At 45.4% G+C, this 27,287-nt stretch overlaps 1 protein-coding gene across 2 annotated transcripts in view; it reads left to right on the top strand.

The window, feature by feature from the left end:
• Positions 1 to 27,287, top strand: part of LOC119974922 (zinc finger and BTB domain-containing protein 11-like) — a 61,417-nt gene that overhangs the window by 29,393 nt on the left and 4,737 nt on the right. For both annotated transcript variants that reach the window (XM_038814270.1, XM_038814272.1), the window contains 5 exons: positions 1,393 to 2,039; positions 2,855 to 3,031; positions 5,309 to 5,515; positions 13,419 to 13,563; positions 16,711 to 16,822. In XM_038814270.1, the coding sequence (XP_038670198.1) occupies positions 1,393 to 2,039; positions 2,855 to 3,031; positions 5,309 to 5,515; positions 13,419 to 13,563; positions 16,711 to 16,822 (1,288 nt within the window). The remainder of the gene's footprint in view (positions 1 to 1,392; positions 2,040 to 2,854; positions 3,032 to 5,308; positions 5,516 to 13,418; positions 13,564 to 16,710; positions 16,823 to 27,287) is intronic.

Raw genomic sequence — 27,287 nt, 5'->3', positions numbered from 1 at the left:
GCCCCTTAGTGTCCAAAGATGTGCAGGTTAGGTGGGGTTATGGGGATATTGATGGGGGAGTGGGCCTAGGTAGGGTACTCTTTCAGAGGGTCAGTGCAGGTTCAGTGGACTGAATGGCCTCCTTCTGCACTGTAGGAATTCTAAGGTTCTAATGCACAACTTCAAATTAAATTCTGGATAGTAGGACACAAGGCGATTTAAAAACTCAAACTAGCAAAAGACTATTTTAGGACTGATATAAGTGAGATCGACTTTGGATAAAAAGTGATTGACATTTGGGGAACGGAATTTTTTTTCAGGAAGGCAAAATGCTTGGAATCATTTCTGGACCAGTTGGATACTGTGATAGAGTGCATAGGGTCTTTCCAGTTGATGAACTATAAGTTCTTCCTCGTCTCAATCTATATTGTGAAAAGATTAGAATTGGCATTGGCCTGATTGCTTTAGTCTTTTAAAAGAGATGCGACATTGGCCGTTTGCTGCCTAGTCTTTTTGGCAGATTAAGCTGCCGGTTGCCACGTTAACCCAATCGCATACTGAGACTGAAATGAGTGTCTATGGAGGGGAAAAAGGTTAGTCACACTGGTGAAAAGCTTGCATTTACATGGCTTCTTTCACAACCTCACAATACCCCTAAAGTTCTTTACAGCAAATGAACCATTGGTCACTGTTGTCATGTTGTAAACAATTACTTTATTTAGTTAGTACAATGTGAAGCTGAGATGCTTGTTGCTTTGATTGCAAGCCACAATTACAGGTGTAATTTCTGTTCTTCTTCTTGACTTAGTTGGATCAATGCTTGGGTTTGCACCAATGGCTTCAGCTCCCAACAAGTTAGGTTTGTCAAGGTTCCTTTACCACATAAGCGGGGGGGGGGGGGGGGGGGGGGGGGGGAGGAATTGGTTATGATACTCTCCACCATAAAAATCATTTACAGATTGGGGTGATAGCAGTTTATAATGAATGTTTTGAATGAAAAAGCAGGAGGTTTACAGTTATGTGAAACAGTCACGGTTTTGCTAATGTTGCAAATAATAGGGTGGCACAGTGGCTAACCCTGCAGCCTCATGGCACCAGGGACCCAGGTTCAATTCCGACCTTGGGTGACTGTCTTTGTGGAGTTTGCACGTTCTCCCCTTGTCTGCGTGGGTTTCCTCCAGGTGCTTCGGTTTTCCCCCACAGTCCAAAGATGTGCACGTTCGGGTTGGGTTATGGAGTTACGGGATAGGCCAGGGGAGTAGGCCTGGGTAGGGTGCTCTATCAGAGGGTTGGTGTGGACTCCATGAGCTGAATGGGCCTTCTTTTGCACTGTGGGAATTTATGGTTCTATTCTAATATAGTTTTTTTGCCTCCTTGAACATGTTTTTCTTTTCTTTTGCCCTGATATGGCAGGCTTTACGAAACCAAGTTTTTTACCTTTGTTGGATTTCTGTTACACATCTTGCTTGACAATTGAAATGCTTCACTTGGGTGACATCGTTAGTGTTGCTGAGCATCTCAAGATGGAGGAAGTTATCAGCCTGTGTAAACAAATTCAACTGGAAATGGAAATTAAGGAGGAAAGCTGTGAAAACAGGCCATGCAATTCAGCCAGCAAAGCCCATGCTTGCGCTTCGAAGGAAATAAACATGTCGACCAGCAAAGCTGCAAATAAAAGAGCCTTTGGGAAAGAATCTGCTCTTATCTCTCAACTCTTTGAACCTCCTATCAAAACAGGCGATACGTGCAGGATAGTTGGAGGTAATCAGTCGCACAGAGTTGCTGGAAGAGGAGGCATTGTCAACAAAAACCAGGAAAGATTTAGCTGGAGAGGTTCAGAAAATGGAGGTGCTTTGCAGGCAACTGATGGTGAAGTCTATTGTGCGACAATGAGTGATGATGTAGATGCGAATACGAATGTGGAAAACCAGTATGACCACAGTGCTCAAAATCCAGAGGTAGAAGTAACGCTGGGGGTGGACTGCATCTCAGCAAATGACGACAACTTCATTACTGGCAGCCTGAAAAGATCGGGAATGATCAGATCTATAAACCAGAAGGTAGGTGAGGCTAACTCTTTGATTCGACAGTGGTGGGTACAGAGTCACAGGGCCATGTAAAGTTATAGTGAGTGTTAACTTTAAAAGTGGTTAGCACTGCTGCCTCACTGCGCCGAGGACCCGGGTTCGATCCCGGCCCCAGGTCACTGTCTGTGTGGAGTTTGCACCTTCTCCCCATGTCTGCGTGGGTCTCATCCCCAGAACCCAAAGATGTGAAGGGTAGGTGGATTGGCCATGCTAAATTGCTCCTTAATTGGGAAAAATTGAGTTCTTTAAACTTAAAAAAAAAGTGGTCACTGGCTGAAAAACAGAAAATAAAAATCATTGAACAGCATAACTTGGCTTTCCTGCCGCATAAGGCCCTCACAGTGTTGTAGGTTGGGCAAAAAAAGTAATCAGAATAGTGGAGTTTGAAATTTTAATTTGAACATGGAAATGTTATTTTTATAATATGGTGCCCACTACTAGTTTAGATTGTTTGTGCATCAAAAATATTGATTGATCCGAGCTAGTAGAATGTAGTTATTTGTCCTATGGAAGTAGGGTTGTCCCAAGATAAAAGAATACTGTTATTAGATCTTTGGTAATTGTAAATGAGCAGCCTGCTGGTGAGGGATGATGACCTGTTGCTTCCTGCTTTATTTATTCCATTTTGTTATATGTGATCGGTTTAAAATTTGGATGTTTTAATACAGTATTTTATGCTGGATTTACAGAACCTGTAAGCTTCTGTCTTTGCTTGATTTTACTGTCATATTATGGAATCTATAATACATATTTGTGAGGAATTTCTATTTGCCTGTTTCTTTTATTAGGCTCATCAAAAACGACTAAAGCGATGGAAAAATGTTGCCATCCAGTCACTTACCAAGTTAAAGGATGGAAGCATTGCCAGTTTTACCTGCACCGAGTGCGGTGAACCATTCCAGTCAGCATGGAACCTACAGAAGCATGTGGAAATACATGGGAAAACAAAAGGATTCAAATGTGCAGTAAGTCCACCCTGGAAATCGTGACCCTATTCTTAGCAATGATCCACTGTGCTTCATTGTAGATCACTAATTGTCAGGTCAAGTGACGAAACATGACCTGACATCTTGCACATTTCCACGTTAACTTCAGATGCTACGGTTTGCTGCCTGGTGACTGAAGTTTTATATAAAAAAGGCACGAGGCAGTGTCAATGTGTAGACACTAACAAACGAGTGAAGAAGGCACTCAGTAGTGCGCTGTTTTAACTCCATTTTATTACACTGAAGCAATTTTTTCTTGAGGTTTTTTTCCCCCCCTGGTGATGCTCTGCAACTGCAAAGTTGAAAAAAATAAATATTTTCATCAAGAGCTTCCCTCACACTGAAGAAGCTTCAGGGCAATCAACATCAACAGCCTGCTCGGAAAACTCTGCTCACATTTTGACAGCTGTGGCAAATTGCACCCACAGCAGCTGAGACAATCCACAACATTCAAAATAAAATAAACCATAACATTCTAAAGTCAATTCACCCTATCTCACATTGTTTTTTTTAAAATTTAGAGTACCCAATTATTTTTTCCAATTAAGGGGCAATTTAGCGTGGCCAATCCACCTATCCTGCACATCTTTTGGGTTGTGGGGGTGAAACCCACGCAGACACGGGGAGAATGTGCAAACTCTACACGGACAGTGACCCAGAGCCGGGATTCAAACCCGGGTCCTCAGCGCCGTAGGCAGAAATGCTAACCACTGTGCCACCGTGCTGCCCTGCCTCACATTGTTTTTTTTTATAAATTTAGAGTACCCAATTAATTTTTTACAATTAAGGAGCAATTTAGCATGGCCAATCCACCTACTCTGCACATCTTTGGGGGCGAAACCCACGCAAACACGGGGAGAATGTGCAAACTCCACACAGACAGTGACTCAGAGCCGGGATCGAACCTGGGACCTCGGCGCCGTGAGGCAACAGGGCTAACCCACTGCGCCACCGTGCTGCCCTCTCCCTCACATTGTTAACAGATCCTTTAGGATCTGGACCGGATCCAGATCTTTGCGAAAAGCAAATCAGTTCTTCCTTCAACTATAGCCGATCTGTGTAACAAGTTTCATGAAATCCATCCAGCACTTTTTACAGATAAACAAATCTTCAGTGGCAGAGGTAATGACTTGTCCTACAGCTCCACCTACTGTGTTAGATTTCTCTTCTTCTTTACAGTTGTATACAGTTTTGTCACTTGTGTTGCTATTTCGGTGGCCTAGGATTGCCAGAATACCAGTCTAGCTGTGTAATTGCAGACACTTGGAGCCTGCAGTTATAATTTTTTAAATTTCAGTGACGATATTTAATGAATAACTGTTCTCCGGTAACTTGGGAGAAATTTGGCCGATGACTTGGAGTGTGGAATCAACCATTATCCACATCTTTATTTTTCTTCTTCAGTAAGACCCCTAGGGCCGGCCGCTGCATATTCTAAACCCAGATTGCTTCAAATTCCTGAAAGAGACTGGGCTCCTGTCTTTGTTTTATGGCAGTGACACTGGAAGTGGAGTCAGGCTGATATCTTGGGAGTGGGCTGAAGATAATGCTGTCCAAATTCTGGTGCAGCTTCCAAGTAGAAAGTGCGACCCTTTGTGTGCTAATGTTGAATCCTAAACCATCCTACCCTATTGTACCGTGAAGAATATTCTTTTAAGCTGTTTGGACTACCTCCCATATATTAGCATTTTCAGAATATAGTATTTGCTTATAACGTAACCTAAAGATCGAAAATATATTGTTTCCAAGTGTTTCTTAGCCAAACTGATGACTCGATCTTTGAATGTACTGCTGTATCTGTTGGCTATGCACTTCCCCCGCTACCTGAAGTAACATATAATTCAGTTGATGTTATCCCCTGGCTAACAGTGCAATGCATGACAGTCAAATATTTTGTCAGATTGCTTTCTGCAGATTGAAGGATCAGAGAGTGGCAAAGCATTTATTGTAAGCAGTCAATTGAAGCAGTGATTTCACAGGATGGAGTTTGCGCTGGTTGAGATGGCTGATTCTGTTGTGAATGGTACAGAATGTTAGCAAATGTTTTACCTCTGATTTGATCCCTTCTCTCGTTCCTCTTCCTATGAGAAAACATCCCACTTTTATTTTATGCCTCCCCTCACGACACAGCCCGAGATCAGAAATGTCTAATCCCACTGCGTCTCTGTGACAATGTAATAGCAGATAATGAACAGATTATTTGCTGCTTTTTAAAAAAAAGTTGAATGCTATGATTTCACTCAATTTTGTTTTCAGATCTGCAGTAAGGAATTTTCTTACACCTCTTCACTGAAGACTCATTTGAAGAGACATGTCCCTGACAGACGCAGGTCCATCTCCGGTGCTGTGAAGCATGAGCAGCAGAAATTTATATGTACAACATGTGGGAAACTGAACCGCAGCCTTTATGAGCTTGAGGTGCACGAGCTGAAACATGGTGGGAAAAAAACACATAAATGCATGGTATAGTTGTGTCTTTCTCTTTATCTGAAAAATATAATTTAATGTCATGTCTATTGAAGCTGATTCCATTACTAATAATAATTATAAAAATGTTATTGTCACAAGTAAGGTTACTGCGAAAAGCCCTTAGTCGCCACATTCCTGCGCCTGTTCGGGTAAACTGGTACGGGAATTGAACCTGCGCTGCTGGCCTTGTTCTGCATCACAAACTAGCTGTCTAGCCCACTGTGCTAAACCAGCTCTAATAGCTACTAATAGGTAGATCATTGTTTGCCTCACCTGAAAAGATACTTATTTATATACATAGGTCTCTAAAATGGTTGCTACGGTGTTTATTTGTGGCTCTGCGATCCAGTTGGTCACTGCCAAGCACGTGATGGATAATCCAACGTGACTATTTTGATCGAGTCAGAAAATCGGGAGGGGCATTCGGTTGAGACGCTAAGGGTTGTGTTGATAAGATTAGATCAGGTGTCGTGACGTCTCTGTTCACAGAAGGCAGTCAGAAAATATAACTTGTGAATATCTTATATTTTGTGATTCCCATTGCAGTTTACATCGTTTTGTTGTTGGAACACTGGAAACGTGATTTTTGTTTCCTTCCTGCCCATTGTGAAGTGATGTTCCCCTATTCTGTCAACTATGCATTGCCTGGAGGCAGCATGGTGGCGCAGTGGTTAGCACCGCTGCCTCACAGGTGATGAGGATGCGGGTTCAATCCTGAATCACTGTCGCTGTGGAGTTTGCACATTCTCCCCGTGTCTGTGTGGGTCTCAACTCCAAGACACAAAAATGTGCAGGATGGGTGGATTGGCCACGCTAAATTGCCCCTTAATTGGAAAAAGAAAATATATGCATTGCTTTTTATATGCCGCATACTCCATCCTTCTCATTATTTGTAAATTTATATTTTAAAAAGACAAAACTTTGAATTTCTGTTATGATATTTGCTTTTAAGTGGGGCACTATTGGTACACACGCACACATGAATTCTGCATTTGCAATCAAAATCTCACCGTGTAAAGGATTCTGGGTGAAAATTTTCGACATGGCAGCATGAGAGCACTTCACCTTGTGATATTTTTCTCCTTCATTCCCATTTATAAATACGCCATTGCTGAAACAATTTGATTTTGCTCCTGAAGTTGCACCTCGAATAACACAAGTGTTATGTTTTCACGGCGCCAAGGTCCCAGGTTCCATCCCGGCTCTGGGTCACTGTCCGTGTGGAGTTTGCACATTCTCCCCGTGTTTGTGTGGGTTTCGGTCTCACAACCCAAAGATGTGCAGGCTAGGTAGATTGCCCACATTAAATTGCTCCTTAATTAGAAAAAATGAATTGGGTACTCTAAATTTATTTTTTTTAAATGCACTTTAATGTCTTACCCAATATCCAGATTCCTGACCCATGTGTTCCATTCGAGCCATGCATGTTCTTGAATGGCCTACTCCTATTTCTTACATTAATTTTGTTACATCAAGAGTAAACTTCAGCCTATTCACTGCACGCTGCTGTTGTGAAGTCATTTACTACGCACGGCATGGCTCCCATTGGCGGGAGCATTGCTGTTGAGTAGTAAAAATCTGCCAAATGTGTTCACCATGAAAATGAAGCAGAATCATAAAATCATATGACACGGAAGGAGGCCACTGTGTCCATCATTCCTGTGCTGGCTCTTTGAAAGAGCTATCCTCTTCCCTTTAGCCCTGCAATTTAGTTTTCCCTCTTCAAGTATATATCCGGTTCTCTTTTGAAGGTTTACTATTGAATCTGCTTCCAACACCCATTTGGGTCATGCATTCCAGACTTGAATAATTTTAACTTCCAAAGTTGGCTTTTTAATCTCATCCATGCCTCAGTGTGAATTGCACCTTTTGAAGCACTCGCCACTGTGAAATGCACTTGTGCAATTCTTTATGACTTAAATAGTTAGTGTTTATGATTGGTTTTGTTCTGGTACCCTTTTTATTGTAGCAGACAGCAACAGATTATAGGCACTATGCATTGAACCATGAGTTAAGCTATATGGTGTTACGTTTTTGCAAAATATTTGTGAACAGTATACCCTATACTGCCTTATACTCTTAACTAGATGAGGAATGATAGTGGTGTATAATGGAACAATTTTCCATTTTGGGCATGTAGTATTTGCATTAAACACTACTAAATCATATACAGTACAGCCAGATGCACCATAAAGTTCTCCTTTTCTCTGATCTAACAAAATGATTTAATTCTAACCTCAACACTTCAGCACAAGGGTGAATTTTTCTATTGCACACCAGCCATCTTTTTACTGGAACAATGTTCTGCTGTGGGCTCTTGATGCTGGAACCCTTGATCTACCAATATTTCACCAGGGACCTGTACAGCTAGTAAACTGAGAGGAAACTTTCATCTTGCTGTTTTGGGCCGAATTCTGAATCATATCTGGGAGGTGAACAAACTGGTTCTCACTGCGCCATCTGGCCCCTGGCCGCACACCCTTCGTATTATATCATGTTTCATTGTGTGCAGCTGCTGAAATGATCCACCTTGGAAAAGAGAGCAGTGGGAGCAACGCCATGTGCCATTTTCAAAAATGAAATTCAATCCAATGTCCCAGTTTTGCAAATGTGAAAATCCTACGTTAACTGGGAAATGAAATGAATGCAATTTTTTTTTTCAATTTACTTACCGTGGCTGTATTCATCTGAAAATTTGCAAGTAAACGTGGAAGGTAACGAGAATAGAATATTTGGGAGAAGTTTGCTACAGGAATAATTGGCTAATGACTGTGATGGTATCAAATCTCAGAACCTTCCTGGCTGCTTCAGTGGCAGATCATGACTGTGTATTTTGTTTCAAAATTATTAAAATATATCTGCAATATGAGAAATGATTATTAGGTTTTATTAATCATCTATAAAAATTAATCTAGATAGTGTGAGACACCTTCTAAGTATACTAAGGCCAAGCAATTTGTCACCGTGTGATCTCCTATGATAAACACCATTAATTTCTACACTTGCTATGTATTGTGCGGTTTATTGCCCAAGCACTTTTTTTTCAAAGAAAATTCTGGAGACATGTTTAAGTGAACTTGATAATGAATAATCCTAACTATAATATGTGGGAAGGCTGGATGTGAGGAAGTGAAGTTGAGGTAGCTGTGGGAGTGGCTAGGCTTATAACAAATATTAGTTGACAACTGTGCCCAGAAATAGAGCAAGAGAAGTCGAGGGACGGAAGCAAAGTGTCAGAGAAATCGTGTGAAGGGAAGGGCAGAGTGGAAGAAAAGTTGAAGAACGAAAGCCGCCAATACAGACATCAACGTACTGGAAAAAATTATGGATGGAATGAACTACAATTCTTAAATATTCATTTTGATATTTAAACTTTCCATTTCATTCTCTGAAACTAAATTTAACTGAGTTAGATATATATTTTAGCAAAGATTAACTGAGGGCTGCTGGTGCTGCAGAATGGTGGCACAGAATGAGAATAAGACAGACTTTTGTCCTTCTGTACAAGGAAAGGAGGTTGAATGAAGGTCAGGCTTTGTAAACAAGGAGATAAGAGGATAATGGAAAGCAAGTCATTTGTTCCCTGTTCCTGTACATTCTCCTAGCAACCAACTCAAAGAGTACATTTGATGTAAGCTAAATGGTCATTTACTTGCTTGCCAACTGAGTACAAATAGCTCAATTCTGGATAAATGCCAGTTTTGATAAACTTTCTAATGCTTCTATTTGTGTGATGTTGAAGAAACCTTTTTTATTCATACATGGCATTTGGGTATCGCTGGCTAGGCCAGCATTTATTGCCCATCTCTAATTGCCCTTGAGAAGGTAGCGGTGAGCTGCCTTCTTGAACCGTTGCAGTCCAGATGGGTTCCACCACTGAATTTTACACATAGTTTGCTGGTCAGTTAGTCCCACTTCTGCTGGATGTATTTAATGATTCAGTGTCTCAGAGTGTGTTGCCGGCCACACTGACGCAGGCATCGATCTCCTTGATCCTCAAGAAGTAGAATTCCCATGGAATGTGGGTTGTATCGACCTATTTCGTTGTTTATTAAAACTAAATTTAGACCACCCAATTCTTTTTTTTTCCCAATTAAGGGGCAATTTAGCGTGGCCAACTCGCCTACCCTGCACATCTTTGGGTTGTGGGGGTGAGACCCACGCGGAGACACGGGGAGAATGTGCAAACTCCACACGGACAGTGACGACAGTGGCCGGAATCGCACCTGGGTCCTCGGCGCCATGAGGCAGCAGTGCTATGCTAACCACTGCGCCACCGTTCTGCCCTCTACCTATTTCGCTGCCGCTAAATTTTGGCTACGGTGTTGGCAATGAAGTTGAGCCCTGCCTACCGGGGGTGATTTTGGAGAAGCAGACTGGATTTTTGTAAGAGCCGGCAGATGTCGTCCAATATTAGGAGATTGTTAAATGTTGTGTTGTCGCCGCCCTTAGAGACCAAATCAAAGGTGATTATATCGCTGGACGCCGAGAAGGCGTTCAATAGGGTTGAGTGGGGATACTACCTCTTTGAGATCCTAGGGTGAATTGGCTTTGGACCAAAATATATTAAGTGGGTTAGGCTTTTGTACAGGGCCCCACCTTAAGTGTAACTACTAATGCTCTGAGCTCAGGTTATTTTCAACTGAACAGGGGTGCCTGTTGTTTGCTTTACAATTCCAGCCACTGGCCATTGTATTGAGGTCATCTATTGGATGGAGGGGGATGGAGTGTGGGGGGAGAGAGCATCTGGTGTCTTTATATGCGGACAATCTGTTACTATTTATCATGGATTCACTCTCCAATGTGGGGGAGATAATGGAGCTGCTCAGGAAGTTTGTCTCCTTTTTGGGGCATAAGCTAAATCTGGGTAAGATTGAATTTTTCCCAGTGAACCCCCCCAGAAAGGGGAGCTGATCTGGGGAGGTTGCCGTTATGCCGAGTCAAGACTAGCGTCCAGTATCTGGGAGGCCCAAGATTGGGCTATGCTTCATAAAATTAACTTTTCTAGTCTGGTGGATCGGGTGAAGGCCAATTTGAAAAGGTGGGATGTCCTCCGTCTGACCTTAGTGGGAAGGGTACAGATGGTGAAGATGAATATTCTCCCAAGGTTTTTATTTTATTCCAGTGTCCCCCAGCCTTTCTTCCCAAGGCTTTCTTTTGTAGGGTTAACAAATTGATTTCTACTTTTTTTTGGACTGTTAAGACTCCTCGGGGCTGGTGGTGTTGGCATTCCCCAATGTTATACTGTTAGTTTTTTAAAACAATATTTTTGTTCACCTTTTTCACATTTTCATCCAAATTTAAACTCCCCAACAAACAATCAACAATAACAAATACAATGTCAAACCCCTGGTCAACAATCCCTCCCCCCACCAACCCCCAAAGAGCCCCCAACATTTTAAATACAAACATCAAAGAAAAGGAATCAGGAATCCACCATCCACCCGTACATAGTAATCAACAACATACACAATCCAACCCACGCCACCCCAATGTTCAATGTCATCCAATTCTTGAAAGTGCATAATGAACAAAGCCCATGAATTGTAGAACCCTTCGATCCTTCCCCTCAACTCAAACTTCACTTTCTCAGTGTTAAAAACTCCAACAGATCCCCCCACCACGCCAGGGTACAGGGTGGAGAGACTGACCTCCACCCCAACAGGATCCGCCTTCAGGTGATCAGCAAGGCGAAGGCTAAAACATCTGCTTCCGCACTCGCTTCCAACCCCGGCCAATCCGACACCCCGAATATGGCCTCCAGAGGACCCGGCTCAAGTCTCACATGTACCACCATCGAAATTATGTACCATCTTCGAAATTAAATGTTATGCTATTAGTGGCCGGCATATATTGATATGGTGCGGTAGTGTTCGAGGATCCCGACTCTATATGGGTGTGGATGGAGGTGGTTTCAAGCATAGGATTGAGTTTGAGGGTGCCACTCCCTTTTTCCCCTGCTAGAGTCTTCTAGCACGGTGGTGATTGCCACTTTGAGGATTTGGAATCAGTTTAGGTAACATTTTAAACTGGGTTCCATGTCTCTATTGGCTCCGATTTGCAGAAATCATAGGTTTGTGCCATTTGGATTAGATTCATCGTTGAGGGAAGGAGAAGGAGATGTTTAGAGACATGTTTCTAGAAGGTAGGCTCGCCAGTCTAGGCAACTTGTTCGAAAAGTACCAGCTTCCGAGAAATAATGTATTCGGGTACTTTCAGGTGCGTGATCTTTTTTTTACACATGGAGCTTCCTTCATTTCCCCTGGTCTTGTCGCCCTCGCTTATGGACAGGGTCCTGTTGTTGGCCGAGGTGGGGGAGGATAAGATTTCTGATGTCTATGGGCAGATGTTGACGGCGGAGCAGGCATCACTGGAGGGAGTCAAGAGGAGGTGGGAGGGTGAGCTGGGTTTGGTCCTTGAGGGACGAGTGTGGAGTGAGGCTCTTCAGAGGGGCCAACGTCACATCCTCATGTGCACGGCTAAGGCTGATCCAGTTTAAGGTGGTGCACCTGACTAGGCCGCGTATGAGTGGGTTCTTCTCAGGAGTGGGGGAATAGTTGGTAGCGGTGCATTAGGGGGCTGGCGAATCACACACACATATGGTCTTGCCCCAAGCTTGTTAGTTTCTGGGTCCCCTTTTTTGATAGAATGTCAGGGATTTGAGGCGTTCAGCTGGAGCAGTGCGTGCCCATTGGTGGCCATTTTTAGAGTGTCGGACAGTCTGGGACGAAGGCAAATAGCCCGGAGGCAAGTTCTGTTTGGGTGGAAGTCTCGGTGCCACCTAGGCCGTTGGCTTGGTTGGGGGACCTGATAGAATGAGGAGATCGGTGGACGGGTTCTATCCAAAGTGGCAGCCTTTTATCTACTTTTTCAGGGAACTGGTTACCATCAGCTGTTGGGATGTGAGGTTTTTTTAGTTGGGTTATGTTTTTTTTATAGGGTGGTGAGGGGGAGGCGGAATTGGGCTGAGTGGGTGCATTTTGGGAATAAAAAGGGATTAGGGTTGGCTGTATTGCTGTGTTTGTTATAATGAAAATTTTGTTTGAATGAAAATATTTTTAAAAATATACTGCAAAAAATATTGTTATATATATTTTTTTAAATCTGACCTTCCAGTCATGACTTTTTCTTGTACCATTAGGCACATGCTATTTCCAAAGTTGCTAAAAGTCATTCTAAACTTTAAGTTAAAGAAATAAAATGAATAACCGCTGTTCATCCCATAGAATATGTAGCAGGAGAGGTGAAAGATCAACATGTGACCTTCTGACTTGTGTCTGCAAGTCAGCATATCCACTAACCTTGCAGGAGGTTGCTGACTCGTTGTGGCAGTCTTAAAATCATTTTTCAAGAATCATCTTCAGTTTAGTGGCTTTATTGATGCACGAGTCCGTCCCATGAGTATTTGCACCAGAGACATTTACTGTCCTGTCATAAGAATGTTTCTTATGTTTGCGGTTATTATCAAAGCAAAATAGATAGCCTGCGACTTTAATGTTGAGTCACTACAAAGCATATCTTAACATCCTTGCACATAGGATTGCTGCCTGTTGTTTGAATCAACACAAAGAGCTGTTATAATTAATCGGGATTCCATATATACTCCCACTATGATACCCGTAACCTGCAATTTAACATTGTTCATGAGTCTTTGATTTCCTCCTTTTTACATCCCGAGTATAATTTTGAACACTCCATTCAGATTTGTGATCGTTTTGACAATGTCATAATTACACCACAGTATCTGCCCCATGGCACCATGTTTCATTTAGCATCCTGTTCTGTTACGATTTACAAAGCTGGCCTAGCCCTTGTTGTATTCTTTCAGATATCTGTATTGTGTCGCACCTTTGCAGCAACTTCAAAATGGGCTGAACACTCTTAATTACTTTGGCAGATCTGTGACAAGTCTTTTGCCTACACCCACAACTTGAAGCTTCACTTGAAATTTCACCAAGATGCAAAAGACTACCGTTGTGAATTGTGTGGAAAAGAATGTGTCAATGCCAGTTCTTTGTGGTACCACAAACGTACACACTCGGGTATGTTTTCTCGAATGCTTATTTCCTTTTTTTTTCGTGGAGTGGGTTCCTCGTTCACAGAAGTTGATGAACCTCCTGTTCTTCAGTACTGTGCAGTATTAACCTAGTGCATTCATTTAGTGGTAACCGGTGTGGTCAAACTGATGATGACACCAGAATAATATACTAACTTTAAAGTTTATTTTGTGATCAAGTTAGAATTATTTTGTAAAGTATGAGCTTGCATTTATATAGTGTCTATAATAATGTCCCAAAGAATGTCACAATTAAACACCTTGTTTTGAAGTGCAGAAAGAGATGTTTTATAACAGCAGTTAAAAAAAAAAGGGCAGCACGGTAGCATTGTGGATAGCACAATCGCTTCACAGCTCCAGGGTCCCAGGTTCGATTCCGGCTTGGGTCACTGTCTGTGCGGAGTCTGCACATCCTCCCCGTGTGTGCGTGGGTTTCCTCCGGGTGCTCCGGTTTCCTCCCACAGTCCAAAGATGTGCAGGTTAGGTGGATTGGCCATGATAAATTGCCCTTCGTGTTGGGTGGGGTTACTGGGTTATGGGGATGGGGTGGAGTTGTTGACCTTGGGTGGGGTGCTCTTTCCAAGAGCCGGTGCAGACTCGATGGGCTGAATGGCCTCCTTCTGCACTGTAAATTGTATGAAATAAGCAAATATTTCGACCACTTTGTGCATAATAAAGCCACATAAATGAAAAATGTGAAAAACAACTAGTTAATCTGTTTTAAGGTCATAGTTTTAACAAACAATTTTATTGAGGTATTTTTTGGCATTGTAAACAGTTACAGATTACAGAAATATGCAAACAACAACGGAAAACCAACACTTCAACCAAACCATAGTGCACATAACCGCTCCTCTCTCATAAACACTACCCGCCTATTTATCCCTCCTACTCTACTCTTAACCCCCCCACCCCCTGCTGACGTTCAATCTCCCGCGAAGAAGTCGATGAATGGTTGCCACCTTCGGGCGAACCCCAGTACAGATCAAGGCGAACTTGATTTTTTCCATACCCAGAAAACTCGACATGTCCGAAAGCCATAGTTCAGTCTTCGGGGCTTTTGAGTCCTTCCATGCCAGCAGTATTCGTCACCGGGCTATCAGGGAAGCAAAGGCCAGAACATGGGCCTCTTTCTCCTCCTGGACTCCCGGGTCTTCTGAAACCCCGAAAATTGCCACCTCTGGCAATCTTCATCACCACCCTTGTTTTCAGTACCCGGGACATGACACCCCCAAATCCCTCCCAGTACCTCCATTGCGGGCATTGATAATTCTCCCCGCAGACCTGCAGGTCCACCCAATGTGGGGAATGGTCCAAAATAGTGATCGCCGAGTATTCCGTATTTTTTACCTCCCTTACACAGTCCCTGCTCACGATAAAGAAATCGGGGGCAGCACGGTGGCGCAGTGGGTTAGCCCTGTAGCCTCACGGCGTTGAGGTCCCAGGTTCGATCCCGGCGCTGGGTCACTGTCCGTGTGGAGTTTGCACATTCTCCCCGTGTTTGCGTGGGTTTCACCCCCACAACCCAAAGATGTGCAGGGTAGGTGAATTGGCCATGCTAAATTGCCCCTTAATTGGAAAAAAATGAATTGAGTACTCTCCATGGGTCTACTGCCCCCATTTGCTCCATGAAGCCTTTCAGCTCCCTTGCCATTGCTGGGAGCCTACCCCTTCTGTGACATGACCGGTGCCCTTTTGACTGGCCCGTTTAGTCCTCTGACATTCCAGGTGATCAGCCTGGTTGGGGGGGGCACACGGCCCCCCTCCCGCGCCGGTCAATCATAACCCTCTCTTGGTTCGCCTCTTGGCAGTTTCCACCCCTGACCTCCTCTCCAATACCTACTTCAGACCCCTTCCACGTCAGCAGAATATTTAAGGTCATAGTTTTACAGCACAGAAAGTGTCCCTTTTGGCCCATTGTGTCTGCGCTGGCCATCAAGCACCTATATTCTAATCCCATTTTCCAGAACTTTGTTTGTGCCTCGTCTGCTGTGGCTTCTCAAGTGCTCATCCAAATGCTTCTTAAATGTTGTGAGGGTTCTTGCCTCTGCCACCTTTTCAGGCAGTGAGTTCCAGATTCCCACCCCCTCTGGGTCCTCTCATTCGCTCTAAATCTCATGCCCCTTACCGTAAACCTATAACCCCTCTACGAAGGGAAAAAGGTTCTTCCTATCTACCCCCAAAGGATATAGGAGCAGAATTAGGTCATTTAATACATTGAGTCTGTTCTGCCATTCAATCATGGCTGATATGTTTCTCATCCCCACTCTCCTGATTCCCCCCCCCCCCCCCCCCCCCCCCATTACCCCTGATCCCATTCATTTGTGCACCTCAATCTGGTCCCCCCTCAGCCTTCTCTGCTTTAAAGAAAAGTTATTCCTATCCAGCCTCTCTTAATAACTAAAAGACTCCAATCCAGGCAACATCATGGTGAATCTCCTTTCACCCTCTCGCGTGCAATCATATCCTTCCTGCAGTGTGGCAGCCAGAACGGCAACAAAGTACACTAGCTGTGGTCTAACAAGTGTTTTATACAGCTCCATCATACCCTCCCAGCTCTTGTATTCTAAATGCCTCGGCTAATAAAGGCAAATGTCCCATATTCTTCCTTAAGCACCTTCTCTTCCTGTCCTGCTGCCTTTCACGGATCTTTGGACATGCACCCAAGGTCCCTCGCTGTTCTTCCTACCATCTTACTGTTCATTGTGTATTCTCTTGCATTGTTAGTGCTCCCAAACTGGATCACCTCTCATTTTTCCGTGTTAAATTCCATTTGCAACTGTTCTGCCTATCTGACCAGCCTGTGGTGGTATTTAAGAGAGAGCGAGAGGTTGATTGATTCACATAGGATAAGCTTCCCACAAAAGTCATTGAGAGCATTCTAAATCCACCTGAATAGTCAATTTAGGCTTCAGTTTGATACCTCATTGGAATGATGGCAATTCAGCACTCCCTCAGCACCTCACTGAAAAGCATGTGCTTGAGTTCAGGAATGGGGCTTGTAGCCAGGACCTTCTCGCTCAGAGGGAAAAGTATTACCAATTGAGCTAAACTACTGCTGGGTTTCTAATCTAGTTTAAATTTATATCTAATTTCAAAGTGTGCATTTACATTGAGTTCTCTCTTTGGACAGATGAACTGCAGTATTGCTGTATCCTGTGTGGAAAGAGATTTAAAACGCCTTCAGGTTATAATCGGCATAAGAAAAAGCATAATATATCAGATGCCACGATCCCCTATAATCAGTTGAGTATTATTGTTTTAAATATTATGCAAATGTACATGTGTCCTTCAACTGCTGTGTCACTTTTGGCACTCTATACTTCAAATTATTTAAAACAAACCTTTTTGTTTTCTCTCTTCTTCTTTAAGCCATTAGAAAAAAATGATATTGCTGTTAATTTCTTGCCCAGCAGCCAGCCACTTTTCAGTTCTTAAGCCTTTTAGTTTGTTATAAAGATGAAAGTATTTTGGAAATTAGTGCAACTATTGTTTCCGGTATCACATGCAATCTGCAAAATCATTGACTTGAAAGCTTTTCCAGTTAATGGCAAGTGTCGACCTTCCTGGCAGTCAATCAGATGAATATGTCATTGCGGTTTGAACATTAAACAGGCATTGAGAAATTGCCAGTGGTGCAAATGTTGACTGATTCCCAGCCACTGCTCTTGAGGAGTTGGAGAGTGGACATGATGATATGATTCAATGAAAAAAAGGCAGTGGTGACTTCAGATGCAATGCAAGAGGATGTTTGGGGGTAAATCAACATCTGACATGTGGGAGGCTTTCAAATGTCAGTTGAAAGGAATTCAGGACCGGCATGTTCCTGTGCGGAAAAAGGATAAATATGGCAAATTTCGGGAACCTTGGATAACGAGAGATATTGTAGGCCTCGTCAAAAAAAAAAAGGGGGCCATGAGGCGCTTGTTGGGCCGCATTCCGGACCTGGAGGCAGGGGGCCTGATCATGGGGGGAGACTTTAACACAGTGCTGGATCCCCCACTGGACCGGTCCAGTTCAAGGACGGGTAGGAGACCGGCGGCGGCCAAAGTGCTGAGGGGGTTTATGGACCAGATGGGAGGGGTGGATCCCTGGCGGTTTGGGAGGCCGAGAGCGCGGGAGTATTCCTTTTTCTCCCATGTCCATAGGGTCTATTCCCGAATAGACTTTTTCATCCTGAGCAGGGGATTGATCCCGAAGGTGCAGGATGCAGAGTATTCGGCCATAGCGATTTCAGACCATGCTCCGCACTGGGTTGATCTGGAGATTGGGGAGGCGCGGGACCAGCGTCCGCTCTGGCGCCTGGATGTGGGGCTGCTGGCTGATGAGGAGGTGTGTAGGAGGGTCCGGGGAAGTATTGAGGGGTATCTTGATACCAACGACACGGGGGAGGTCCGGGGGGGGATGGTCTGGGAGGCTCTGAAAGCAGTGATCCGGGGGGAGCTGATCTCCATCCGGGCCCATAGGGAAAGGAGGGAGAGGAAGGAGAGGGAGAAACTGGTGGGGGAGCTCCTGGATCTGGACAGGAGATACGCGGAGGCACCGGAGGAGGGGTTGCTGGGGGAACGGCGTAGTTTGCAGGCCAAATTTGACTTGTTGACTACCAGAAAGGCGGAGACACAGTGGAGGAGGTCGCAGGGCACGGTATATGAGTATGGGGAGAAGGCGAGCAGGATGTTGGCGCATCAGCTCCGCAGGCGAGATGCGGCTAGGGAAATTGGTGGAGTGACGGATAGGGGTGGGAATGTAGTGCAGAAGGGGACAAAGTAAATGGGGTCTTTAGGGACTTCTACGAGGAACTGTACCGGTCAGAACCTCCGATGGGGAGAGGGGGAATGGAGAGCTTCATGAACAGGCTATGATTCCCAAGGGTTCAAGAGGAGCTGGTAGAGGGGCTGGGGGCGCCGATAGAGTTGGAGGAGCTAGTCAGGGGGATTGGACAAATGCAGTCAGGTAAGGCACCGGGGCCGGACAGGTTCCCGGTGGAATTTTATAAAAAGTATGCGGATCTGGTGGGCCCCCTGTTGGTGCGAGCCTTCAATGAGGCATGGGAGGGGGGGCTTTGCCCCCGACGATGTCACGGGCACTGATCTCTCTGATCCTGAAGCGGGATAAGGACCCCTTGCAGTGTGGATCATACAGGCCTATCTCGCTCCTCAATGTTGACGCTAAGTTGCTGGCGAAGATCCTGGCCACCAGGATAGAGGACTGTGTGCCAGGGGCGATACACGAGGATCAGACAGGATTTGTCAAGGGACGGCAGCTCAACGCGAATGTGCGGAGACTGCTAAATGTTATTATGATGCCGGCAGTGGAGGGGGAGCCGGAGATAGTGGTGGCGCTGGATGCGGAGAAAGCGTTTGATAGAGTTGAGTGGGGGAACCTGTGGGAGGTGCTGGAGCGGTTCGGATTCGGGGAGGGATTCATCAAATGGGCGAGGCTGCTCTACGCGGCTCCGATGGCAAGTGTAGTTACCAATGGAAGGAGATCGGAGTACTTTAGGCTCTACCGTGGGACCAGGCAGGGGTGCCCCCTGTCCCCCTTGCTCTTTGCACTGGCGATTGAACCTTTGGCTATGGCGTTGAGGGAGTCAGGGAGATAGAGGGGTCTGGTGCGGGGTGGGGAGGAACATCGTGTATCGCTGTATGCGGACGACCTGCTGTTGTATGTGGCGGATCCAGAAGGGGGAATGCCGGGGGTGATGGAGCTGTTAGCGGAATTTGGGGGCTTCTCGGGCTATAAGTTAAATTTAGGCAAGAGTGAGGTATTTGTAGTACACCCGGGTGATCAGGAGGAGGGAATTGGGAGACTCCCATTTAAGAGGGCAGTGAAGAGTTTCAGATACCTGGGGGTGCAGGTGGCCAGGAGTTGGGGGACTCTCCATAAGCTTAATTTTACCAGGCTGGTGGAACAGATGGAGGAGGAATTTAAAAGGTGGGACATGGTGCCGCTATCGTTGGCGGGTAGAGTGCAGTCCGTCAAAATGACAGTTCTCCCGAGGTTCTTGTTCCTTTTTCAGTGTTTGCCCATCTTTATCCCTAGGGCCTTTTTTAGAAGGGTGACTAGCAGCATCATGAGCTTTGTTTGGGCGCATGGGACCCCGAGGGTGAAGAGGGTCTTCTTGGAGCGGGGTAGAGATGGGGGGGGGGGCTGGCGTTACCCAATCTCTCGGGGTATTATTGGGCGGCCAATGTGTCGATGGTGCGCAAGTGGGTAATGGAGGGGGAGGGGGCAGCATGGAAACGGATGGAGAGGGCGTCCTGTGGAGATACAAGCCTGGGGGCCCTGGTAACGGCGCCGTGGCCGCTTCCTCCTACGAGGTATACCACGAGTCCGGTGGTGGCGGCTACCCTCAAGATTTGGGGGCAGTGGAGGCGACATAGGGGAGAAGTGGGGGGCTCGATGGAGGCTCCGTTAAGGGGGAACCATAGGTTCGTCCTGGGGAACATTGATGGGGGATTTCAGGGTTGGCACAGAGCGGGCATCAGACAGCTGAGGGACCTGTTTATTGATGGGAGGTTTGCGAGCCTGGGGGAGTTGGAGGAGAAATTTGGGCTCCCCCGGGGAACATGTTCAGGTATCTGCAGGTAAAGGCATTTGCTAGGCGGCAGGTGGAGGGATTCCCTTTGCTTCCCACGAGGGGGGTGAGTGACAGGGTGCTTTCGGGGGTCTGGGTCGGAGAGGGGAAGATATCTGATATCTACAAGGTTATGCAGGAGGCGGAGGAGGCGTCAGTAGAGGAGCTGAAAGCTAAGTGGGAGGGGGAACTGGGGGAACAGATCGAAGACGGAACATGGGCTGATGCCCTGGAGAGGGTTAATTCTTCCTCCTCGTGTGCGCGGCTTAGCCTCATCCAATTCAAGGTGCTGCACCGGGCCCACATGACTGGGACGAGGATGAGTAGGTTCTTTGGGGGTGAAGACAGGTGTGTCAGGTGCTCGGGGAGTCCAGCGAACCATGCCCATATGTTCTGGGCATGCCCGGCACTGAAGGAGTTCTGGAAGGGGGTGGTGAGGACAGTGTCGAGGGTGGTGGGATCCAGGGTCAAGCCAGGATGGGGACTCGCGATTATTGGGGTTGGGGTGGAGCCGGGAGTGCAGGAGGCGAAAGAGGCCGATGTGCTGGCCTTTGCGTCCCTAGCAGCCCGGCGAAGGATCTTGCTACAATGGAAGGATTCAAGGCCCCCAAGCGTGGAGACCTGGATCAATGACATGGCGGGTTTCATTAAGCTAGAGAAGGTCAAATTCGCCCTGAGAGGGTCGGTACAAGGGTTCTTTAGGCGGTGGCAACCTTTTCTCGACTTTCTGGCTCAACGATAGGGTACGGGGACAGTAGCAGCAGCAACCCGGGGGGGAAGGGGGAGGGAAAAGGTGAGGGTAGGGAAAAGGTGAGGGGAGGGAAAAGGTGAGGGGGGGCGGACGATGACTATGTTTGTTTATTTAATTTAAATTTATTTTTAAGTTCTTTTGTTGTTCATTGGGGTTGGGGGGGGTGGGGGATGGGATACATGCGTCGATACGGTCTGGGGGTGTTACAGTTACTATGGGTTATTTTGTTGCATTTCATTGTTTGTCATTATGTTTTATATTTTCTGTAAAAAATTCCAATAAAAATTATATTTAAAAAAAAAAAGGGGGCATTTGTCAGGGCTAGAAGGCTGGGAACAGACAAAGCCTGTGTGGAATATAAGGAAAGTAGGAAGGAACTTAAGCAAGGAGTCAGGAGGGCTAGACGAGGCCACGAAAAGTCATTGGCAAATAGGGTTAAGGAAATTCCCAAGGCTTTTTACACGTACATAAAAAGCAAGAGGGTAGCCAGGGAAAGGGTTGGCCCACTGAAGGATAGACAAGGGAATCTATGTGGAGCCAGAGGAAATGGGCGAGGTACTAAATGAATACTTTGCATCAGTATTCACCAAAGAGAAGGAATTGGTGGATGTTGAGTCTGGAGAAGGGTGTGTAGATAGCCTGGGTCACATTGAGATCCAAAAAGACGAGGTGTTGGGCGTCTTGAAAAATATTACGGTAGATAAATCCCCAGGGCCGGATGGGATCTACCCCAGAATACTGAAGGAGGCTAGAGAGGAAATTGCTGAGGCCTTGGCAGAAATCTTTGGATCCTCCTCACTGTCTTCAGGTGATGTCCCAGAGGACTGGAGAATATCTAATTTTGTTTGTTTAAAAAGGGTAAGCAAGGATAATCCAGGGAACTACAGGCCAGTGAGCCTTATGTCAGTGGTAGGGAAATTACTGGAGAGAATTCTTCGAGACATGATCTACTCCCATTTGGAAGCAAATGGACGTATTAGTGAGAGGCAGCATGGTTTTGTGAAGGGGAGGTCGTGTCTCACTAACTTGATAGAGTTTTTTCGAAGAGGTCACAAAGATGATTGATGCAGGTAGGGCAGTGGATGTTGTCTATATGGACTTCAGTAAGGCCTTTGACAAGGTCCCTCATGGTAGACTGGTACAAAAGGTGAAGTCACACGGGATCAGGGGTGAACTGGCAAGGTGGATACAGAACTGGCTAGGTCATAGAAGGCAGAGAGTAGCAATGGGAGGGTGCTTTTCTGATTGGAGGGCAGTGACTAGTGGTGTTCCGCGGGGATCAGTGCTGGGACCTTTGCTGTTCGTAGTATATATAGAACATAGAACACTACAGCGCAGTACGGGCCCTTCGGCCCTCGATGTTGCGCCGACCTGTGAAACCATCTGAAGCCTATCTGACCTACACTATTCCATTTTCATCCATATGTCTATCCAGTGACCACTTAAATGCCCTTAAAGTTGGCGAGTCTACTACTGTTGCAGGCAGGGCGTTCCACACCCCTACTACTCTCTGAGTAAAGAAACTGCCTCTGACATCTGTCCTATATCTATCACCCCTCAATTTAAAGCTATGTCCCCTCGTGTTGGTCATCACCATCCGAGGAAAAAGACTCACTGTCCACCCTATCTAACCCTCTGACTATCTTATATGTCTCTATTAAGTCACCTCTCAGCCTTCTCCTCTCTAACGAAAACAACCTCAATTCCCTGAGCCTTTCCTCGTAAGACCTTCCCTCCATACCAGGCAACATCCTAGTAAATCTCCTCTGAACCCTTTCCAAAGCTTCCACATCCTTCCTATAATGTGGTGACCAGAACTGCACGCAGTACTCCAGGTGCGGCCGCACCAGAGTTATGTACAGCTGCAGCATGACCTTGTGCTTCCGAAACTCAATCCCCCTGCTTATAAAGGCTAGCACACCATATGCCTTCTTAACAGCCCTATTAACCTGGGTGGCAACTTTCAGGGATTTATGTACCTGGATGCCGAGATCTCTCTGTTTATCTACACTACCAAGAATCTTGCCATTAGCCCAGTACTCTGCATTCCTGTTACTCCACCTCACACTTTTCCGCATTAAACTCCATCTGCCACCTCTCAGCCCAGCTCTGCAGCTTATCTATGTCCCTCTGTATCCTATAACATCCTTCAGCACTATCCACAACTCCACCGACCTTCGTGTCATCTGCAAATTTACTAACCCATCCTTCTACACCCTCTTCCAGGTCATTTATAAAAATGACAAACAGCAGTGGCCCCAAAACAGATCCTTGCGGTACACCACTAGTAACTGAACTCCAGGATGAACATTTGCCATCAACCACCACCCTCTGTCTTCTTTCAGCTAGCCAATTACTGATCCAAACCGCTAAATCACCTTCAATTCCATACTTCCTTATTTTCTGCAATAGCCTACCGTGGGGAACCTTATCAAACGCCTTACTGAAATCCATATACACCACATCAACAGCTTTACCCTCATCCACCTGTTTGGTCACCTTCTCAAAAAACTCAATAAGGTTTGTGAGGCATGACCTACCCTTCACAAAACCATGTTGACTATCGCTAATCAACTTGTTCTTTTCAAGATGATTATAAACCCTATCTCTTATAACCTTTTCCAACATTTTACCCACAACCGAAGTAAGGCTCACAGGTCTATAATTACCAGGGTTGTCTCTACTCCCCTTCTTGAACAAGGGGACAACATTTGCTATCCTCCAGTTTTCCGGCACTATTCCTGTTGACAAAGACGACATAAAGATCAAGGACAAAGGCTCTGCAATCTCCTCCCTGGCTTCCCAGAGAATCCTAGGATAAATCCCATCTGGCCCAGGGGACTTATCTATTTTGACATTTTCCAAAATTGCTAACACCTCCTCCTTTTGAACCTCAATTCCATCTAGCCTGGTCGACTGAACCTGAGTGTTCTCCTCGACAACATTGTCTTTCTCCAGTGTAAACACTGACGAAAAATATCCATTTAACGCTTCCCCTATCTCCTCTGATTCCACACACAACTTTCCACTACTATCCTTGATTGGCCCTAATCTTACTCGAGTCATTCTTTTGTTCCTGATATACCTATAGAAAGCCTTAGGGTTTTCCTTGATCCTATCCGCCAACGACTTTTCGTGTCCTCTCCTCGCTCTTCTTAACTCTCCCTTTAGGTCCTTCCTGGTTAACTTGTAACTCTCAAGTGCCCTAACTGAGCCTTCATGTCTCATCCTAACATAAACCTTCTTCTTCCTCTTGACAAGTGCTTCAACTTCCTTAGTAAACCACGGTTCCCTTGCTCGACAACTTCCTCCCTGCCTGACAGGTACATATCATATATAAATGATTTGAAATGAAATGAAAATCGCTTATTGTCACGAGTAGGCTTCAATGAAGTTACTGTGAAAAGCCCCTAGTCGCCACATTCCGGCGCCTGTTCGGGGAGCACGGTGGCACAGTGGTTAGCATTGCTGCCTACGGCGCTGAGAACCCGGGTTCGAATCCCAGCCCTGGTTCACTGTCCGTGTGGAGTGTGCACATTCTCCCCGTGTCTGCGTGGGTTTAACCCCCACAACCCAAAGATGTGCAGGATAGGTAGATTGGCAATTCTAAATTGCCCCTTAATTGGAAAAAATAATTGGATACTCTCTTTAAAAAAAAAAAAAAAAAAAATTCTAAATAAATAAATAAATGATTTGGAGGAAAATGTAACTGGTCTGATTAGTAAGTTTGCAGACGACACAAAGATAGGCGGAATTGCGGATAGCGATGAGGACTGTCAGAGGATACAGCAGGATTTAAATCGTTTGGACACTTGGCGGAGAGATGGCAGATGGAGTTTAATCTGGACAAATGTGAGGTAATGCATTTTGGAAGATCTAATGTAAGTAGGGAATATACAGTGAATGGCAGAACCCTCGAGCATTGAAAGTCAGAGAGATATAAGTGTACAGGTCCACATGTCACTGAAAGGGGCAACACAGGTGGAGAAGGTAGTCAAGAAGGCATACGGCATCCTTGCCTTCATTGGCCGGGGCATTAAGTATAAGAATTGGCAAGTCATGTTGCAGCTATATAGAACCTTAGTTAGGCCACACTTGGAGTATAGTGTTCAATTCTGGTCGCCACACTACCAGAAGGATGTGGGGGCTTTAGAGAGGGTGCAGAAGAGATTTACCAGGATGTTGCCTGGTATGGAGGGCATGAGGAGTGGTTGAATAAACTCGGTTTGTTCTCAGTGGAACAACGGAGGTTGAGGGGCAACCTGATAGAGGTCTACAAAATTATGAGGGGCATAGACAGAGTGGATAGTCAGAGGCTTTTCCCTAGGGTAGAGGGGTCAATTAGTAGGGGCATAGGTTTAAGGTGGGGGGGGGGGGCAAAGTTTTGAGGAGATGTACAAGGCAAGTTTCTTTACACAGAGGGTAGTGGGTGCCTGGAACTTGCTGCCGGAGGAAGGTGGTGGAAGCAGGGACAATAGTGACCTTTAAGGAGTATCTTGACAAATACATGAATAGGATGGGAATAGAGGGATATGGACCCAGGAAGTGTAGAAGATTTTAGTTTAGTCGGGCAGCATAGTCGGCACGGGCTTGGAGGGCCGAAGGGCCTGTTCCTATGCTGTACCTTTCTTTGTTCTTTCGTTCTAAGAATGTGTGATTTTGTGTTCACTGTCGGGGAATGGTTTGCTTTCTACGAGTGGCACTTATTAGCAGCAGGGTGGAACTGCCAAGTTGGTTTTGGGCCAAATAGAGAGGACCCTCTACCCTATCCTACTTATTGATCTATAGCACGGAAGCAAAATTTTTCATTTCTGGGCCAGTCTCCTTTCAATGTTTGTGGGAAATTGGCAATTATACCAGAAGTCGGGCAAATTTTTTTGGCTGTGGCTCTGCATCCACTGGGAAGTGGATTGTGACAGCTCGAATTAACTTCATTTAGGACCCTTCAAACTGGCAGAAAGAGAAGTCTTTCAATCCATGTCTGGGCTGGATTGGATCCAAGTATTTGAGGTGAAATTACAGTGCGTTAAACCACTACCAGCCATCCACCTGGAGTAACTAATTCATTTACTGCTGTAGTTGAAGGTGATACCTGCATTCATTATCACTGTCACAGCAAACCTGTCCTTTTTTTAAAAATAAAATGAAAATGAAGCACAATTCTTACATACTTATTAAATAGATTCTGCTAACGTTGAAGAATATGGGAATATGCATGTTTTTTAAGGATGCTTCTGATGCCTGTATTGCCAATTGGCATCTATTATTTTGAAATCAAGTGTATTTCAGATTCATTTCTTCCCTCTCATTACTTAGTCCACCGGCTCTAATGTTCCTACACATTATTGCAGGATGTGATTTGTACCTGTGATTTCTCACACTGAGTAATATTGCTGATGGTTGCTTCCTGGTGACCCTGTTATGTATGTCAGTTGAGCGACTCCTTTTTTTGGCTTTGATAATCAATGTGGTAAAGTTCATTCATGGGGATGTTCTGACAGATAGGAGAGATCTAACTGTTCCTTTCTCTCCAGTTATCCCATGCTCGCTGCTGATTCTGCTTGTTCCAGTTACAATACTACTGCCCCCTCCCACTTGAGAGGGGAGGCCATCTCAGAGAATCATAGAATTTGCAGTGCAGAAGGAGGCCATTCGGCCCATTGAGTCTACACTGGCCCTTGGAAAGAGCACCCCACTTAAGCCTCCACCCTATCCCCGTAACCCAGCAACCCCACCTAACCTTTTAGGACACTAAGGGCAATTTATCATGGCCAATCCACCTAACCTGCATATCTTTGGACTGTGGGAGGAAACCGGAGCACCCGGAGGAAACCCACGCAGACACGGGGAGAACGTACAGACTCCGCATAGACAGTGACCCAAGTTGGGAATCGAACTGCTAAACATTGTGCTACCGTGCTGCCCTGGAGTGGAGGGAATCTTCAGTTCCATAATAGAGCACACTGGTATACAGTCTTACTCTACCCATGTCGAGGCAGAATTGACAGGTCACATGTTGCGCAGGCAAGAAGCTGTCAGGTACTTCCCTGTCGAATGAATTAGCTGATCAGCACTGGGCCAGCAGGTACAGTGCTGAATGAACAGTTGTATTAATAACGCATAGATGAATTGAAGGGGAAGCTAGGTAAACACAAATGGAAGAAGTGAATAGTAGAATATGCTGATGTAGGGTTAGATGAAGAGGGAGTGGGAGGAGGCTCATGTGGAGCATAAATGCCAGCATGGAGCAGTTGGGCTAAGTGGCTGTATTTGTGCTGTAGAGTGTATGAAACTCCTATTGACCTTGGTACTTTTAAGCTAGGGAGGTGGGATCCAGTGGACAAAATCAGTCAGGACTTTGCTCCTGATCCCTATCCAGCGT

The sequence above is a fragment of the Scyliorhinus canicula genome, chromosome 12 (assembly GCF_902713615.1).
Source record: "Scyliorhinus canicula chromosome 12, sScyCan1.1, whole genome shotgun sequence".
In the NCBI taxonomy this organism is placed as follows: domain Eukaryota; kingdom Metazoa; phylum Chordata; class Chondrichthyes; order Carcharhiniformes; family Scyliorhinidae; genus Scyliorhinus; species Scyliorhinus canicula.
The sequence above is the reverse complement of the archived record's forward strand: the minus strand, read 5'-3'. Positions and strand labels throughout refer to the sequence as shown.